Source organism: Urocitellus parryii, chromosome 8, assembly GCF_045843805.1.
Source record: "Urocitellus parryii isolate mUroPar1 chromosome 8, mUroPar1.hap1, whole genome shotgun sequence".
NCBI classification, from domain to species: domain Eukaryota; kingdom Metazoa; phylum Chordata; class Mammalia; order Rodentia; family Sciuridae; genus Urocitellus; species Urocitellus parryii.
The window spans coordinates 16,495,664-16,515,379 of record NC_135538.1 but is presented as its reverse complement, the minus strand read 5'-3'; the positions used below and the strand labels follow the sequence as shown (position 1 = coordinate 16,515,379).

The following is a 19,716-nucleotide window of genomic DNA, read 5'->3' as shown; positions in this document are numbered from 1 at the left end:
GTCCATCTGTTGATAAAAATACTTTGTACACTTTCCTTTTCCCTAACCCCAAATATTTTATATGACTTTAAGCAAGTCACTTTTCTCCAACCCTCAATTTCCCTTTTTGTAAAATGGGGTTGGAATGATTAAACCCAAACACAATAGCAACTTACAGACTATAATAAATGATTTTCAAAAGGCTTAAGAATAAAATACAATTTATTAAAGGAATATTGTTTACGTAATATGGGACATTATGGGACATCTTAAGTAAATCAGTACTATAGCGATCCTAAATTATTATTAATTTCTACATGTATAAAAGGTTTGATGATAGATGTATGCGTTATCAGTTTTATTGGGTATGGCTATAGGTGACGTCCTTCTGTATAAAGACACTGCACAGCATCACAGGGAGTACACACATATTAAATTCATTCACACAGTCCATTTCTCTTAAACTGCCACTGAAATTTAAATCATTGCTCAACTCTAAACATTCTACAAAAACATGAGTTTTTCAGGAAACAAAAATGATTATTGGTTTTTCTAGATCTTTCCACTTGCTAAAGTGTTTTGATATATTTCCCACCCAAATTAAGTCCTTTTAAAAAATAAACTACTAGACTCTAGAGTATTTTTCAAGTGTTTTAAAAGATTTGTCTTATGATAAAAAAATATATATATATAAATAGGAACATCATGTAAGCATAGACAGGCACTGCATCACACATTCCTCTCAGTGGGATAATTATTCTAGAGTGTATCTAATCCTGGCATTAAATGTGTATGAAATAATTTGTCTTTAAATACCTACAGATTTAGAAAGGAAAGACAGAATGCCAGTTTTCTCTAAGGATGAATTTGTGCAACACTGCTTTCTACTCTGGAACACATGAGCCTGGCCCTAGCTGACTGACGTCATAATAATATTGGATAGCATTTTCAAAAAGGAAGAAAAAAACCTGGCTTGTTCCATTAGATCAAATAACCTGCTGTCACTTAAACATGGTGACATTTCTATAAAAGCTGTACCCCCAAATCCATTTAACATCCTGGTGTTTTTCTTTCATCAAAAAATACTCATCTTGAAAACTGGTGACTGTATGAATGGGCTGCTGCGCTGGACCATGGAACAGTGGTGAGCAGAAATCACAAAGTATTAATTATCCACCTGTTGACAAAAATACTTTGTACACAATGTTTAGAGTTGTCCTCAGGTAAGTTTCTGTTAATTTTTTTGGCCACCAGAATTACTTCCACCTTGATTTCCTATCTCACTTCATAACCGTCTTAGAGGTGTTTTTAATCCAAAGTCTAGCTTTTTTTTTCCCCTCTGAAGATCAGCCTAAGGAGGCCCCCAACTACATGACATGATGTCAAAGGCATTGGGAAGAACCCACCTTCCTCTATCCTCAGGCTTCATCTGTTCTAAAGATTTGTAAAATGTATATCTGCCATAGGTAACATTTCATTGAGAGTATAAACTTCCTTGAAATCCATCCTAAGGAACATGTTTTTCAGAGTAAAAGAAAAATGGGGCATTGGAGATTAAAGAAGACTAGCGCCACAGGAAGCTATTCCTAAAGTGACCCAGTACTATCAGGGCCCAGTGGGCCACATCTCAAAAGCTAAGGGTGAATGCCACCACTCTGAGGCCATCTTTGGGGATACTGACAAAACTGCCTCAGCTGACTACAAATTTCTATTTCTAGGGACAATTTAGTAAATCAGAATTAGATCTGTAAAAGTCTTTAATCACATGAATTTCTCTCTATTGAAATATTTCATGTACTTAAGGATAATCTTTCTATAGTAAATAAAGGTTTGTGATTTGCCAATTAAAAAAAAAGAGGCTGTAAATACTAGAACCTAATAAAAGAATAAATTGTACATGAAACACATTCTTCCCCTAAGTGCTTACATTTGCTACAGATACATCCCATTTATGAGGTAATCAGATTCCTCAGATGTAATGGGACGAGCTTTCTTCAGTTTCTGTTTCACCAGGCGCAGCCGGCAAGCAACCATGAGAAGCAGCAGAGCAGTGATGGCCAAACCCAATGCCAAGGGTAGCACCGCACCTGTGGAGGGTTAGAAACAAACAGGGCGATGAGCAACAGTGATAGCTACTGTTGACAGCACAGTGAGTGCTTTGCATGCACTAGTTAATCTGAACAGTTCAAGTTAGTATTGCCATCACTCTGCACATTAACTAAAGTGCACAGAGGTTAAGTAATTTTTCCTAAGAGTGTTTGACTTGTATGCTGAGGATCTATCGATCTAAGTCTCAAATCCAGACTTTTTAACTACATCTACCATACTACTAAATCTGTATCTTTGGTTACAGACATTGCAGTAAGGTCACCCTCAAATCCCCTGTGAGAGACATTCCAATTATAGAAAATGTTTTCATTGTAGATATGGACCACATTGATGGATTCATATACATTTCACACATGATCATTCCCTCTTCAGCATGGATTAACTTCTGCTTTCTGGTTCTGGTTAGGGCTTTCCTGAGTCAAGGGAACCTACCCTCAGCTAGGTAGAACTGTTTTTTTTTTTTTTTTTTCTTGGTACTGGGGATTGAACATAGGGATTCTCTACCACTGAGCTAAATCCCATGTCCTTTATTAATCTTTATTTTGAGACAGGGTCTTGCTAAATTGCTGAGGTTGGCTTCGGATTTGTGATCCTCCTGCTTTAACCATTCAAATCTCTGGGATAATTGGTATATGCCTCTGTGCCCAGTTAAACCAGTAGAACCTTGTTGAAAACTAACTTCAAAATATGCTAATATAGGGGCTGGTGTTGTAGCAAAATGGTAGAGCGTTTCCCTAGTGCGTGTGAAGCACAGGATTCAATCCCCAGTGTCACAAAAAGAAAGAAAATAAAGGTAAAAAAAATTCTTAAAAAAATGCTAATGTAACTTTGGTTATGAGTAAGTAAGGAAAACATCTCTTTAGTTTTCCCCATGTAACTGGAGTAAAACACCACACTATAAGCAGGTTTTAAAGGCCTGCAGAGTCTGGAAGGGGCACAGTATGCCCCAGATCAGGCTTCTGTTCAAGCCCAGTATGCTCTATTCCTAGTCTGCTGTGCTCTGCAGTCAAGCCAGGGTTGGAGATGACATGGGAGAACTATTTTTAGCTGCACTGTCTTGCAACAGGTGGAACTAGAGACACAAACATCTTCATGGTGTAAGCTCATTCTGTAACATTTTTTTCATCATTTATTCATTCATTCTGCATTAATTGATAGCTCTCCATGTGCCAGACATGAAATTAAGTGCTGAAAATAAAAGAAAAGCATTTTTTTTTTCTTTTTGGTACTGGGGGTTCAAACTTGCTATCCTAAGTCACTGGGATCACAGGAGTCCCCTCCCCATGCCCACCTAGCAATTTTTGGTAACTAAAAATAAATAAAACTATCTCCCAAAGATAAGCTAATCTAAGAATGCCAGCTTTATAACTCAAATCATTGAATTCTTACAATTACCACATGTGCTGGTACTGTTATTTTATCCATTTTATAAATGAGGGAACTAAGGCATCAAGAATTAAATGATTTGTCTAATATTGCTTATTAAAGTGGGGAGCTAGAATACCACCCCAGACAGGACAACTCTAGAGCCTACAGTTTTCACCACTGTGGTACCCACTTTTCCAAAAGGGAAATAAAACTGTTTCTGAATTATATTAAGTCTTTATAGACAGATATATAAATGAAAAAAAGAAATCCATAATAAAATATTAAAGTTACCATGACAAAATTACACATGAAGTACTGATGTAAAAAGGATTAATCCATCTGTCTGGTTGGTAAGATTTTTGCTGTAGTGACTTGGACATAATGATGGAGCTTGTCTGAGGTGGGTAAGGGAGGAAATTTTGGTTTTTGACATTTTCAGGTTGACATGCCTAGATATGAGGAGATCTGGCTAAAACATCTGTCACCCCATTAATTGCCTGAATTGATTCAGCTGATTTGGCTGGCTAGGTGGCTGTCCCCTTCCTCCCTCATTGCTTCCAAAGCTTCAGGCTCAGTCTAAGAGGACAACCTTCCCCAATAGAGGAGGACTGTCCTTCAGTCAAGGGTATATGAGTAGCTGTGCTCCCCTGCTAGACCCTCCAAACAAACTCTCAGATTGACATGCCTATAGGTGATCCAGATGGAATTTTCTCCTGGCTCTTGGTTGATCTGGGTCTAAATATGTGAAGACCTTTGGCATGAAGATGGAAACCTCAGCCACGAAACTGGATGAGATTGCCAGTGAGCAAGGAAGAAAGGAAGGCCAGCAGCAAGGTCTTGGGAAACTCCCACATCTTGGGGGAAGACAGAAGAAGAATTACTAAAGGACGGGTTGGAGAAGTAGCAGGACAACTGAGAGGGAAGGGTATTGGGAGCTGAGGGAAAAGACGAGTCCACAAAGAAGGGCTCCTTTGGGTCAAATGCTACGAGAGGTCAAGTGAGGCGAAGCCCAGAGAATCCACTGGGTTAGCAGCTTGTAATTCACTCCAGGAGTCTGTAGACTGAGGGATGCTATTTTTTTTTAAATAAATAGAGAGACTCTGGATGTGTTTTCAGACTTGTTTGGAAACATATTAAAAGTACCAAGAATTACTAGATGATGGAGAAACACACTTGAGGAAAGAAGGGATACATTAAGAAAGGGGAGAGACTGGCCTTGGAAGGGAGGGACACCTCTTCCTTCAGTGCTGGAGGAAAAGGAAGGAGGGGGTGCCATCATACGAGTTGCTGTATTTAGGGGTTGGTGGCTGAGGGAGCTCACTTCAATAGCCTTGATTTTTCTGGGCCTAAAACTAGCCCCAGGTATAGCCAGCCTCCTCCTGAAGTCAGGAACTTAGAACTGGTGCATGCTAATAAGGGGTTTTCAACCTCTAGGGTTGTTGCAGAATCCTGAGTAAACCTGAACACGATTCTCAAGAGCAGTCTGTGTCTGGTTGCAGGAGGAGAGGATGTGCAAGTTGCTTTAGTAACTGTTAATTACCAAATTTTTGGCCAGTGTTCACCCAGAGAATGGTGGGGGGTGAAGCCATCTGTGGTAGGGTTAGGGTACAGCTCAGTGGTGAAGCACTCACCTAGCATGCCCAAGGCTCTGGGTTCCAACCCCAGAACAGCAAAACAAAACAGAACAACAAACACAACAATAAAAAACCCACAGGAATATGATTAGAGGAGGCATCTGCAGGTGTCAAGAATCTGTCTCATTCCTCCATGATAAGTGTTCGGGCCATGTTTTTGTAATGATTTGGATCTGAGGTGTTCCCCCAAAGCTCCTGTGTTAATGCAGGAATATTCAGAGATAAAAGGACTGGATGGTGAGAGTTGTGATCTAATCAGTCCATCTGAGTTTGAATGGACTGGCTGGGTGGTAACTAAGGAGGTGGGGCATGGGTAGAGAAGTTGTGTCACTGGTGATGTGTGAAGGGCTGTTTTTCCCTGTGGCCCTTTCCCTTCTCTCTGCTTCTTGGTCAACATGTCCTGAGTAGCTTCTTCTGCTATGCACTTCTGTCATGGTGTGCTCTCTTGGGTCCATATTAATGGAGGCATCCCACCATGGACTAAACCTCTGAGACCATGTGCCAAAATAAACTTTCTCTTCCTTTAAGTGGTTCTTATCAGATATTTTGGACAGAGAAGTCAAAAGCAAATTAAGTCAGTCTCCTAATGGCCACTTCTATGGAAGTAGTTTTGCAAGAGTTGAGTGATGTGTCAGTTCTCCCCCTACTCCATCTTCCTGTACGTGCTACACTAATTTGGTTATATTACAAAGGAACAGGGAAAAAAAGAGACTATGGTCAATGCCCACAGAAATCTCAAGAGTCACAAACCATTTTCTATAAGCTAGAACAACACCCAGTCTCAGTTCTGCATTTCATGGGCAGAAAAACAAAGAGGCTTCCTGACATCAAGATGTGTCAGACTTGTTAAAAACTGAGCATGAATGCATAGGCTAAAACATAAGTGAGCTGAAGGTGAAGGTCCCAACCCCAACCTTGGGGTGCCAAGTTCACTACCGTAGTAAAACACAGACATACAATCAAGGAAAATGTCCTATTCAGACAGGAGGTTGCTGAACTGTCAAATCTGATCCGTATTTAACATTTTGATGACAAGGAAAATTAAATCCCCCACAAGTTGGTACTTCCTAGAATATTGAAAGTAAATCTCAATGTGTGGGGTTTTTTTTTTGGGGGGGGAGGGAGGGTGTTTGGTTTGGTTTGGTTTTGGCCTTGGGGATTGAACCCAGAAGTACTGTTTCACTGAGCTACATCTCCAGTCTCTTCCTCTTCTTCTCCAGTCTCTTCTTTCTTCTTCTTATTCTTCCTCTTCTTCCTCTTCCTCCTCCTCCTCCTCCTCCTCCTCTTCTTCTTCTTCCTCTTCTTCTTCCTCTGCTTCTTCTTCCGCTTCTTCTTCTGCTTCCTCTGCTGCTGCTGCTTCTTCTTCTGCTGCTTCCTCTGCTTCTTCTTCTTCTTCTACTTCTTCTTCCTCTTCTTCTTCTGCTTCCTCTGCTGCTGCTGCTTCTTCTTCTTCTTCTTCTTCTTCTTCTTCTTCTTCTTCTTCTTCTTCTTCTTCTTCTTCCACTTTATCTTCCTCCTCTTCTCCTCCTCCTCCTCCTCCTCCTCCTCCTCCTCCTCCTCCTCTCCTTCTCCTTCTCCTTCTTCTTCTTCCTCTGCTTCTGCTTCTTCTACTTCTGCTTTTTCTGCTTCTGCTTATTCTGCTTCTGCTTCTTTTGCTTCTGCTGCTGCTGCTGCTGCTTCTTCTTCTTCTTCTTCTTCTTCTTCTTCTTCTTCTTCTGCTTCTTCTGCTTCTGCTTCTTCTGCTTCTTCTGCTTCTGCTTCTTCTGCTTCTGCTTCTTCTTCTGCTGCTGCTTCTTCTGCTTCTTCTGCTTTTTTCTGCTTCTGCTTCTTCATCTGCTTCTGTTTCTTCTGCTTCTTCTGCTTCTGCTTCTTCTGCTTCTTCTGCTTCTGCTTCTTCTTCTTCTGCTTCTGCTTATTCTGCTTCTGTTTCTTCTGCTTATTCTGCTTCTGCTTATTCTGCTTCTGTTTCTTCTGCTTATTCTGCTTCTGCTTATTCTGCTTATTCTGCTTCTGCTTATTCAGCTTCTTCTGCTTCTGCTTCTTCTGCTGCTGCTGCTTCTTCTGCTGCTTCCACTTCTTTTGCTTCTTCTGCTTCTTCTTCTGCTTTTTTCTGCTTCTGCTTCTTCTGCTTCTGCTGCTTCTTCTACTTCTGTTTATTCTGCTTCTTCTGCTTCTGCTTATTCTGCTTCTTCTGATTCTGCTTATTCTGCTTCTTCTGCTTCTGCTTTTTCTTCTTCTGCTTATTCTGCTTATGTTTCTTCTGCTTCTTCTGCTTCTTCTGCTTCTGCTGCTTCTTCTGCTGCTTCTGCTTCTGCTGCTTCTGCTTCTTTTGCTTCTTCTGCTTCTGCTGCTTCTGCTTCTTTTGCTTCTTCTGCTTCTGCTTCTTTTGCTTCTTCTGCTTCTTCTGCTGCTGCTTCTGCTTCTTTTGCTTCTGCTGCTTCTGCTTCTGCTGCTGCTGCTTCTTCTGCTTCTGCTGCTTCTAATTCTGCTTCTGCTGCTGCTCCTCCTCCTCCTCCTCCTCCTCCTCCTCCTCCTCCTCCTCCTCTTACCCAGATTGGTCTAGAACTTGTGATCCTCCTGTGTCCGTTTTCTAAGTTGCTGGGATTACATATATGTGCTACTTGTTTTTACTTTTGACCATTTGATTCTTAGTTGAATTCACAAGTGTGCACCATAGCACCCAGGTATTATCCACTTTAAAATAATTATTTGGCATAGTTTCTTCAATACTGTCAGTTTGGGCAATTTGAGATTTAAAATTTTCCAATCTTTTCTAAAACACACTATGATAGAATTCTTGGTAGCCAGCTAAGGTGATGAATTATATACTTGAATTATGTACTCTGCTCACATGAATGGGAACAGCATTTGAAATATCTAACCCATAGAATGGACATCAATCAGTTACAACTAAGCCTCTGGATACATCTGGCTGTGGAACAAGAAGAAAGCTGGTATCCTTCTAAATGTTGATGAGACTCTTTCATTCAAATTTCTTGGGATAGGCTAAGTTCAGTAGGCCAGTAGACCTGACTGAAGTTGCATCCAGGCACTTGACATCTGGATTATTCTCAGGCAGATATTGCTTAAAAATTTTATAAAATATATATATATATATATATATATATATATATATATATATATTTGTTTATTTTATTCTCCTGAATCTCTTCCTACTAGTTTATAGAAATTAGGACTAAAACCTGCCTTTCTACAGGACTCTGTCCAAAGTGTCTTTTTTCTAGTTAAAAACAATCAAGAGTATGGAATTATGGTATTTTTCACTTAGTTCATTTTCCTTCCACCTCCTATATATACTTCCCTGTTCCTGAAGTCTTCTGTCATTGTTGCTGGAGCACTGGGAGAGAGCATTAGGTCTCTTCATTCTTTTTATATTACAAATAACTCAATAATAGCCATGATTTTATATTTGGCTCATCACCTGAGCCAAGTAGTATGCTAAATGCCCTATATAAATTGTCCCATTAATTCTCCTAATACCCTGTGAGGCAGGCATAGCTACTGTCCTCATCTCACCAATGAGGAAATTGTGATCCAGAGAGATAAGAACCTGCCCAAGGTCACCAAGTTCAGTGGTGAAGCCAGAATTTGAACATTGGCATCCAAGCATAGAGTCTAAGTTCTTGGCTACTATGCCACAAGTATGACCATTCCTACAGACTGTCACCCTAGAAGAATCTATGAAAGAGAAAGTTGAGGTCCAGAGACGGTGAGCTGCTTCAAGAGCACCAAGAAGCATTGTGACACAGAAGATGAGGAGGCACTTCTGGTTCACAAATCAGTGTTCCTGCCATGAACTCTCTCGGCTTCATCTCACAGTCTCCATTTGGGCTCATGGAGTTCTACAGGTGTCTCGACTCTGCAGTGCATTTTCAAAGGCACCCACTTACCTGTTTCTGGGGCTGGGTGTTCTCCTCTGCCTTGTTCACTCTTGGATTCAAAAATATAATTTTCCTCCTTTCTGTTGTTGCTTGAGGAATGTCTACCTACAGAAAATCAATAGAACATATTTTGAGAATATATCAGAAACTTTAGGAAACAGCCTTATTTATTTTTAAAGATGGAATTAGATAAAGGAATTGCAGGATTTATTTCACTAATAATCATAGGCCTATGTTTGATACTAAAACACTGGATATCTAATGTGACCAGTTTAATGAAGTAGAGTGTGTGACTAGTTAAAAGACATGGTCAGTCAAAGAGGTAGAAACACACTGGACGAGAACTTCCATCATCACCTCTGATGGATGAAAAGATCTCACCTGGAAAAGTCCAGGACAGTCTCTGGACATCATACCTGGGAAGTGGAAACAGTCAAAAAAAGGTTTTCTTGTAAAAATTAAGAATGAGCCGCTGGGCACTATCAGGCACATCTCTAATCCCTGCTACTTGGGAAGTTGAGACAGGAGGTTTGAAAGTTTGAAGCCAGACTCAGCAAATTAGCCAGATCCTGTCTCAAAATGTAAAAATAAAAAAAGGGCTGACCCTTATTTTAGAAGCAGAACACTCTACTCCTGGGTTCTATACCTAGTACTGGGGATTGGAGGGAAGCACACGTAGGTATTTGGCCATGCTATGGCACTATTTCACTGTGACCCTGCTGGGCAGGTAATAATAACTCATTTTTTTTTCTCTTAGGCTCAGGCTTAGTTTCCTGTCAAGGTTCGCACAAGTAGTGAATGGAGCATAGGGCAGACAGTAAAGCTCACTGGTATCTGGCTGCTTGTTGAACACCAGAACTTCTGGTTTAGTGATATATTATTTAACTTTACTATTCAGTTATTGAGGGAAAATATCAAGGAAGGACAAATCTCAGGATTTTTACCATAGGTTCTGATAGAACCAGGCTGTGTTATTTTCTCATTCCCCATCTAATAATTGATAGCATTTGTGTGTTTATTATATTGACAGTTTAATACTTAACAAGTTGATGAGACATTCTCATACTGTGTGTGATTTTAAGTGAGATTTTTTTTTATTATGCTTTTGTTTTGTTTTATTATAATCACTGCTGGGGTTGAACCCAGGGGAGCTATTCCACTGATCTCCATCCCTGCCCCTACCCCTTTTTATTTTTTTTATTTTGAAACGGGGCTTCATTAGTTGCTGAGAACCTTGCCAAGCAGCTGTGGCTGGCCTTGAACTTGCAATCTTCCTGCGTTGGCCTCCCAAATCACAGGCATTACAGGCACATACCACTATGCCCAGCAAGTGCTATGCTTAATGGCAATAAATTAGAAATGTTCTTCCTACTTGCGGAATTTTATTGAGAAATAATAATTTTAAAGCTTTATGCTTACATGGAATCAACAGAAATGGTCATAACTCCTTGAATTATTATTGAGGCAATTTAAAGGTAGTATATAAAATTCTTTAGTAACTTGTCCTGAGCAATCTTTGCGAATTTAGCAATTATCATGAAATCAATTGGATAATGCAAAATTGTAGGTCAGTGAAGATATCTACTAGAGCCTAAAAGCAGTGAGTTAGAAATGATCATTGCATCCCACATTGATGCTGTTAAACAGAAGGGACAACAATCACTTAGTTCTTTAAGGCACCCTTAACACTCCCTTCACCCTGTCAGTCACCACACCCTGCAGACATTTCCTTCTCACCTCGACACCCCTGACTGTGGCCCTTCTCTGTCCTTGGTCTTTAACACCTTTGGCTGGAGCACTCCAGGCCCCTCCTCCCACATTTCTGCTTTCAGACACTCCTCCTGGAGTGTGTCTGCAAGTGTGGCTCAGCCACACTCACCCAGCAGAGTGACACTGTGAGGCTGGCACTTTGCTGCTCTTGCAAGGCCACTGTAGGCCACCATGTTCTACTGTGTCTCCACTTGCTACTCTAACAGGACCCAGGCATGCCAATGATTTGAGGGTTTCTTCCATAAACCCTAAGCTCAGACGGGATGAGGATGAGTAAAGCAAAAGCAGTTTCTGGTAGGCTGGAGAAGTAGACCTTCTGAATGGATTTCTGTTTCTGTTCATCCACTTTGCTGCAGTGGCGGAAGCCTCACTCCCTCCCCAGAACAGTAATGGAGGAAAGCAAGAGCAGCCAAGAGGACCCTGGGAAAAGAAGGCAGTATCCACTGTGGAATGGAGGAAAGGAGTCAGCCAGGTAGCAGCTATGGGAAGAAAGAGACTGTCACCTCCACCATGGGACCTGTGTGCCAGTAGGACAGTGACTAACCTAAATGATGTTCCATACACAGCCTGGGCTATTCTCCACAAGGCAAGAGATTTCCCAATACAGTGACTTCAATATTTCTCAATTTTGTGGACCCATAAAACTTCAAAATAATTTTTGAGGTTGTTGATTTTTTTGTTTTGTCAAGAAAAGACATTAAAAGAAATAACCATCTACTAAAACTACCACCTACGCTTCATTATAAATTAAGGCGGTATCTAAACCCCCTAATTATGAAGGACCTAATTAAATTAACCATGTAAAATACTTATTGTCCTTATTTTCTTCATTTAGCTATGACTGGGTGAAAGTTTTATCAAGGATGAGAACTGACCCTTCTTCAACTGGCGTTGGGTCCAATTCTGCAACTCTCCTTTCTGAACAGTTCTAAGATCCTGGATTTTCAAGGCTTTCCTTATCATCCTCTGTTCCCAACAAGCACCCTTCACTTTCAGCAGTGGGGGAGTCCTGGTTAGATAATTTTCATTCCCAATTCCATTTTCCCATGAAGTTAATTAAAATCCTTCTTTTTTTCTTATTCGAACCCTCTCTACCAATTCTTCAGAGTACCACTGAGTTTCCATGCCCCACCCCCCAGGGCTGACTCATCCACCAGGCACAGTGGACACACAGTCCGGTGTCCATGGAACTCACAGGGGCCCACAAAAATAGTTTAGTTCAAGTTATTTTAAAATCACAAAAAACTAATCAAAATGAAGATGATGAGGAGGAAGAGGATGATAACACAAATATATAATAATAAATTTAGTGTGGATCACACTTGTCTTCATACCAATATAGTCATAAAATATACATTTAAGTTTTTTAGTTGTGTTTTTATGGAGGAGGGGCCCATGAGGCAAAGGTGCCTGTGGCCTGTGAACGCCATAATGGATCTGACCTACAGACTGTCCACTCCAGTGCTTGTATACCTCTCCTTTCTGAACTTCTAAGGCCCTCATGGTCAGGGTCTTAGGGGAGCTGTAACTGTTTCCTATCTCTGCAACTAAGACAGATGGTCTTTGAACACACAATGAGGCTTGCTGCACAACCACCATTGTGCTCAAGTACATCCTAGCTTCACCATTTACTGTGTGACCTTGCCTAAAGTATATATGTGTGTATGTGTGTGTGTGTGTATTTTAATTGTCAGTGAACCTTTATTTTGTTTATATATGGTGCTGAGAATCAAACCAGGGCCGTACCCATGCTAGGCAAGTGCTATACCTGTAAGCCACAAACCCCAGCCCTTGCCTAAAGTTTTTAACTTCTCTGTGCCTCATCTATAAAATGGGGACAATGTGTTCTACATAGCATAGGTTTGTTATAAAGACCAAAGGAGTGCAGAGTGATAGTCAATGCATGTACACTATTACTACTTTAATTAAAATATATTTAAATCAAACTCAGATTTGCAGAACTCAGCCAGGGCATTGGTCATCAAGAATTTCTGCAGATACACAAAATTTCTTATTTATGCTTGGTCCCAAGCAAGGGAGTTCTGTGAGCTCTTACTATATGGTTCTAGGCTAAGAAGCTATTCTATAAATATTGTAAGTAGCAGTTTGGATAGAAGAGCACTATTCAATTTAAAGAAATAATGATGACCTTGTAGCTTATTTTATTACTTTTTTCTGCTAGCAAACAGACCAGAGCACAATTTTTTTGATCAGTAAATATTTTGAAACTTTTTTCAGGATGTGTTACTGAGTACATATTTCATTACTAATTTGAAGATGCAAATCTTGTGATGTTGGTGTATATAGTGAAATCTGAGTACCTTCAATAATGTCTTGCAGGTTCAATATAAGCCTTGTTTCGGTTATTTTATTCTTACTCTCACCTGTAGTGAAGTTTCTTGAACTTTTGCTTGGCAAAAATATAGAAAACTTTGCTGTGTTTTAGAGTTGGTTGTGCCTAATTTTTCCAAATGTCATTTGCTTATGAATCTCCAAAAGAAACATAATATTTACGTTGTGGAGATAAAAATCACTGACATACAAAAAAACTTGCTCTGTTCAGTAACTAGCAGCCCTGACAACAGTTTGGAAATCAAATTAAAATCTACTGAGTAGTACTTTTCCAATCCTTTCTTCCTCTCCATGCCTTACTGCCAAGTTTGTTGCAGAGACCTCTATGTATTCTTTTTTTTAAAAAATATTATATTTTAATTGTAGTTGAACACAGTATCTTTATTTTTATGTGGTGCTAAGGATCAAACCCAGGGCCATGCACATACTAGGCAAGAGCTCTACTGCTGAGCCACAACCCCAGCCCTCAATGTATTCTTTATCTCTCTTCCCAATGATAAATTAGGAAGTCTAAAGATCACATGGTTAGGAATTCATGTCTTCATTTAAAAAAAATAATGATCCAGGACTACACATAAAATGCCCAAATTTACTAAGCCCTTAACCCCACTTTTTTATCTCCAGAAGATTGACAAGCTTTTTTTTTTGTGTGTGTGTGTGTGTTTGTGTGTGTGTGGTGATTGAACCCAGGGCCCTGTGCATGCCAGGCAAGTACTCTACCAATTGAGCTATATCCCCAGCCCGACAAGATTCTTTTTGACCCAACAGGAAAACAGGATAACTGCACTTATATTTTCTTTCCCCTGCCTCCTCCCAATAAAGAAGTGAGCTTGTTCATCTGAATTCTTTTCAGAATTCAGATGAACAAGCTCATTCTACTATTCTACTATTTTTATTTGAAATAACCATCTTATAGACTCGCAGGTCTCTTGACCTGGTCTCCTAATGAATACTACTAAACTTGAATGTTCTAGCAAAAATTCATATGGTGCAAGCATTCACTGAGAGATAAAAATCATCTACATATCTCATGCAAATATTATAGCTCCAGTATGAGAAGATATTATTTTTCCCTCACCAATGAGGAAATACAGTTCAGAGAATTAATTACCTGATAGGCAATAATTGGTGATGCTGACATTTGAACCTAGAACTGCTCTAAAGCATCTTTCCTGTGACCCTATGCACACTGTTCTCAAAGTCACAGGGACCAAATACAAGCTTTCCACTCCAAGAAATTACATATGATACCATGTTTATTTATTCACATCCAGGCACAATCACAAAGTTAAACATTACCTTAGGAAGGCCTGGGATGGTGTTCTATTGAGGATGCAGTAGAGAAATGGTTTATCTGTACTTGGAAAGGGGACCTAACCCTGAAGTAGGGGATGTAAAAAACAACTGTACAAGTTCACCTTGAATTTTCAGTTGTCAAAATAAAAGAGTATTTTCTTAAATGCACTCCTTCCCTGGGGAGAGGAGAGGCTCCGGGGACTTCAGGAGGCATACCTGCCATGTATGCTAGAGCTACCCAGGGGCTTTGCCCTGCCTTCTTAGTATTTGAAATGTACATTTCTGTTTTACACACGTCATGAAGAAATTCACTGTAATTTTCCAGACCTGTGATTCACTGTTCCTAGGCTTCCCATCTAGAACACCACAAGGAATGCTTCATTCCCACACGTCTGAGCTCAGGCTCTAAGCAGTGAGGGGAATCAGACAAAAACAACTACTTCTCTTACTGTCAGGGGCTAGAAGGAAGTTCTCCTTCTAAGAATAGCCTGGCCTTTACAAGAAACAGCCTGCGGCCATCTTGCGGATTATCTCGCCTCTGGCAGTTTCACAACCTACGCCCAGCAACTGCCAATAGGAGAGCTTCCCTATCCCCAGCATATAAATACCTCTGTGTGAACAATAAAAATTTGCAGCTTGATCAGAACTCCTGTCTTGCTGTCATCCCTCGTGTCTCTTGTCCCTTCATTCCTCCCGGCCTAGGTTCGCTGCCCTTGTTGATGTCCTGCCGGTCGGGGACATCTTTGAAAATGATTCTGTTTGTGATGATCCTTCTAGAAGAGTTACTGTCTTAGGAAATTTTTTCTTCTCTTTTCTGGATGACCTATTGTATTATGCCTAACAGGCACAGCTGCACGTTCACTAAGGAGTTGGCAGCTGGATGGAAGTTGCTTTAACTTCGTTTTCAGTCTCCATAGAACATGAAGGCATGTTCTGGAGGAAGCTGGAAACACCGGCTGAGAAAGTGGCTACCATATGGGCCTTCCTTCCAGAAGGCTCTGCAGCTTCCTATGATCACCTGCTAAACCAGCCCAACCAGCCAAGACAGCAGCATTCTCCTCTCTTGCTGTTCAGTGCATGTCTGCAAAGTCAGAGGGAGCTCTCTTCAGGAACCCTTCAGTCACTGCCAGCCAGGAACTCGGGGTCGGTGTGTCTGCTCTTACTAGAAATGTTATGTAGGCCTCATCATAACTGGAATACTCCTCATTGACATTCTCTTTGCTTATTTTCACACTGAGTTACCAGTAAGCTTTGAAAGGACCTCTATAATTCATCTAAAATTAGTTAAAAAAAATAATTCCAAGTTTATTCATTTTATTATCATCTTTTCTCCATTGGTAAAGGCAGGATAATAAAAATATCACTTTTATGAATATATTTATATATGCCTACAGGGTAATGCTTTAATCCTATTAGAATGCAGGCAGTTCTTTAACTAATTTCTAGGTAAAAGAACCATGTCATTTTGTGTAAAAAGTAAGTGGTTCTTTGGGACTTACCCACATGTGGGTAATAGGTTACAAATTGACTGTATAAAACATCTATAGGTTTTAAAAAAATAAAAAAATATGGAACAAGACAGGGATGCCCTCTCTCACCACTTCTATTCAACATAGTTCTTGAAACACTAGCCAGAGCAATTACACAGATGAAAGAAATTAAAGGCATAAATATATAGGAAAAGAAGAACTTAAACTAGCACTATTTGCTGATGATATGATCCTATACCTAGCAGATCCAAAAAGTTCTACCAAGAAGCTTCTACAACTAGTAAATGAATTCAGAAAAATAGCAGGATATAAAATCAACACCCATAAATCAAAGGCATTCCTGTATATCAGTGACAAATCCTCTGAAATGGAAATGAGGAAAACTACCCCATTCACAATATCCTCAAAAAAAATAAAATACTTGGGAATCAATTTAACAAAAGAGGTGAAAGAACTATACAACGAAAACTACAGAACCCTAAAGAGAGAAATAGAAGAAGATCTTAGAAGATGAAAAGATATACTTTGTTCATGAATAGGCGGAATTAATACTATTAAAATGGCCATATTACCAAAAGCACTCTACAGATTCAACGCGATTCCGATCAAAATCCTAATGGCATTCTTCACAGAAATAGAAAAAGCAATTGTGAAATTCATCTGGAAAAATAAGAGACCCAGAATAGCTAAAGTAATTCTAAGCAGGAAGAGTGAAACAGGTGGTATAGCTATACCAGATCTTAAACTATACCACAGAGCAATAGTAACAAAAACAGCATAGTACTGGCACCAAAACAGGCTGGTAGACCAATGGCACAGAATAGAGGACACAGAGACTAACCCACAAAATTACAATTATATTATATTAGACAAAGGTGCTAAAAGCATGCAATGGAAAAAGGATAGCATATTCAACAAATGGTGCTGGGAAAACTGGAAATCCATATGCAACAAAATGAAATTGAATCCCTTTCTCTCACCATGCACAAAAGTTAACTCAAAATGGATCAAGGATCTAGGAATCAAACCAGAGACTCTGCGTCTAATAGACAAAAAAGTAGGCCCTAATCTCAATCATGTGAGGTTAGGCCCCAAGTTCCTTAATAAGATGGCGATAGCACAAGAATTAAAACCAAGAATCAACAAATGGGACGAATTCAAACTAAAAAGTTTTTTTCTCAGCAAGAGAAATAATATGTGAAGTGAATAGGGACCCTACATCCTGGGAACAAATTTTTACTCCTCACACATCAGTTAGAGCTCTAATCTCTAGGATATACAAAGAACTCAAAAAGTTAAACAACAAAAAAACAAATAACCCAATCAACAAATGGACCAAGGACCTGAACAGACACTTCTCAGAAGAGGATATACAATCAATCAACAAATACACGAAAAAAATGCTCACCATTGCTAGTAATCAGAGAAATGTAAGATACCATCTCACTCCAGTAAGAATGGCAGCCATTATGAAGTCAAACAACAACAAGGGCTGGCGAGGATGCGGGAGGTGGGGGGAAGGTACACTCATACATTGCTGGTGGGACTGCAAATTGGTGCAGCCAATTTGGAAAGCAGTGTGGAGATTCTTTGGAAAACTGGGAATGGAACCACCATTTGACCCAGCTATTCCTCTTCTCGGACTATACTCAAAAGACCTAAAAACAGCATACTACAGGGACACAGCCACATCAATGGTTATAGCAGCACAATTCACAGTAGCTAAACTGTGGAGCAAACCTAGATGCCCTTCAATGGCTGAATGGATAAAAAAATGTGGCATTTATTCACAATGGAATATTACTCAGCACTAAAGAATAACAAGATCATGGCATTTGCAGGGAAATGGATAGCATTAGAGCAGATCATGCTAAGTGAAGTTAGCCAATCCCCAAAAAAACAAATACCGAATGTCTTCTCTGATGCAAGGGAGGTGACTCAAAATAGGGTAGGGAGGAAGAGCATGAGAAGAAAATTACCTCCGGATAGGGAAGAGAGGTGGGAGGGAAAGGGAGGGAGAATGGGAATTGCGTGGGAGAGGGAAGGAGACCCCCTTCGTTATACAGAATACAGGTATGACGATGTGAGGAAAAAAAAAAAAGAAGAAGTGGGTCACATTAGATTGGGTAGAGAGAAGTGATGGGAGGGGAGGGGAGGGGAAGTGGGGAATGGAAGGACAGCAGAATAAAATAAACACTAATATTGCTGTGGGTATATACGAGACTGCATGACCAATGTGATTCTGCAACCTGTACATGACAGAAAAATGAGAAATTATATCCCATCTGATTCAAATGTATGATATGTCAAGATCATTGTACTGTCATGTGTAACTAATTAAAACAAATTTAAAAAATTAAAAATATATAACCCCATTACAGTACCCCAAATTTTCAGACTGAAATCCTGTAGAAGGTAGAGGGTGCCCTTTTCAAAACCACTAAGTGCCTCAGAATAATAGGGTGTGTTTGAAGGCATATGCAGATTATAGCCGGTTAAGTGACATTTTTCAAACAAAAGTAAGTCAGTGAAAGAGGTCATACTCCCTCACATAATTTCATGGAAATAACCACTTGAATATCCTTGCATATAATAAGTAAATTTTCTTACATCGGTTCTTCCAACCATTTGAGAATGTGGTTGATGTCTGGCACCATGTTGGTAGTGAGCAAGCTTTATAGCTGTGCTATCACATACTTCACCAAATTCACACTACCTTTCTAGAACCGTGATCTTTTAGTTTCCAAATGGTTCCTCCATATAAAAAGAGATTGTCAAACTCCATAAAAGGATGAAACATGAAAAATCTAGAGCATGTGGAAAAACCCTTTTAAAAAATACTGAGGGCCAGGGTGTAACTCAGTGGTAGAGTGCTTGCTTAGCATGCATGAGGCCTTAGATTCAACCCCCAGCCACCTGTGCCTGGGGCCAAGCCCACCCCAACACTTAGAGCATCTGGGGTGGGAGTATGGACAGTGGCCCATGCATCCTGTGTCTAGATTTTTTAAGGTTAAAATTGAAGTCAACACACTATCAAATACAATATGTTCTATCCTCTTACCTTGACCAAAAAATAAAATACCTTCCACAATAACACAAAGATTGAAGTCACTCATTTTAGTTACCTCCAGAAATATGCTAAACAATAAAGCTTTGGCATATTTAGCAATGGAGCCCATGAAAATGCACGAAGAACTCCACACCTCCATACAGAAGCGTGCATTCTCCTAGTCCAAGCTTCAATCCAGCTCTTTAAGGAATCGGCTGACCTGCTGGGCTAGACATGCGTTCTCAAGTTGCCCAAAACCAGATACCATGTGAATGCAGATACGACACTATTCTTTCATCATTTTGCAGGACTGGAAACCAGATTTCTTTCCTCTTGCTTGATCAGACACAAGAGGACAGCCTAGTTAATGAATGACTTGGACCACACAGAGAACAGGCTTCATAGCTACAACCACATCTAACAACAATCTCGCCATTGTGCCATTAGGTACTAAGCAAAGAGGGGCCATAGTGGAGCTCTGTGTTCCTCTCTGCCAGAGATCAGAATGTCCTGAGTGTGCATTCACTAGTGTAACCAAACATTTGTATGTGCTTTCAGCTCTTCCCTGGTAACATGCTTGGGATAAGTCTCCAAGAGTGGAGTAAGTGGGTCAAGGCATCTGCCGTTAAAGGCCTCAGAAACTGCCCCATAGAAGACCGTAATTCCCACTGGAAGTGTATGAGACTCGTTTCCCTTCACCTTTAGAAACTTAATTATTATAATTTTCACCATTTTCAATGACTGATAAATGAAAATTCCATTTCCTC

General features: G+C 40.0%; 1 protein-coding gene across 1 annotated transcript in view; it reads right to left on the bottom strand.

Annotated features, from left to right (window-relative positions):
• Positions 1 to 240: 240 nt before the first annotated feature.
• Positions 241 to 19,716, bottom strand: part of Lrp11 (LDL receptor related protein 11) — a 44,338-nt gene continuing 24,862 nt past the window's right edge. Inside the window, exons 6-7 of the mRNA XM_026401957.2 lie at positions 9,002 to 9,097; positions 241 to 2,066 (exon numbers count right to left, since the gene is read on the bottom strand). Coding sequence (XP_026257742.2) covers positions 1,912 to 2,066; positions 9,002 to 9,097 — 251 coding nt within the window. The 3' untranslated portion in view covers positions 241 to 1,911. The remainder of the gene's footprint in view (positions 2,067 to 9,001; positions 9,098 to 19,716) is intronic.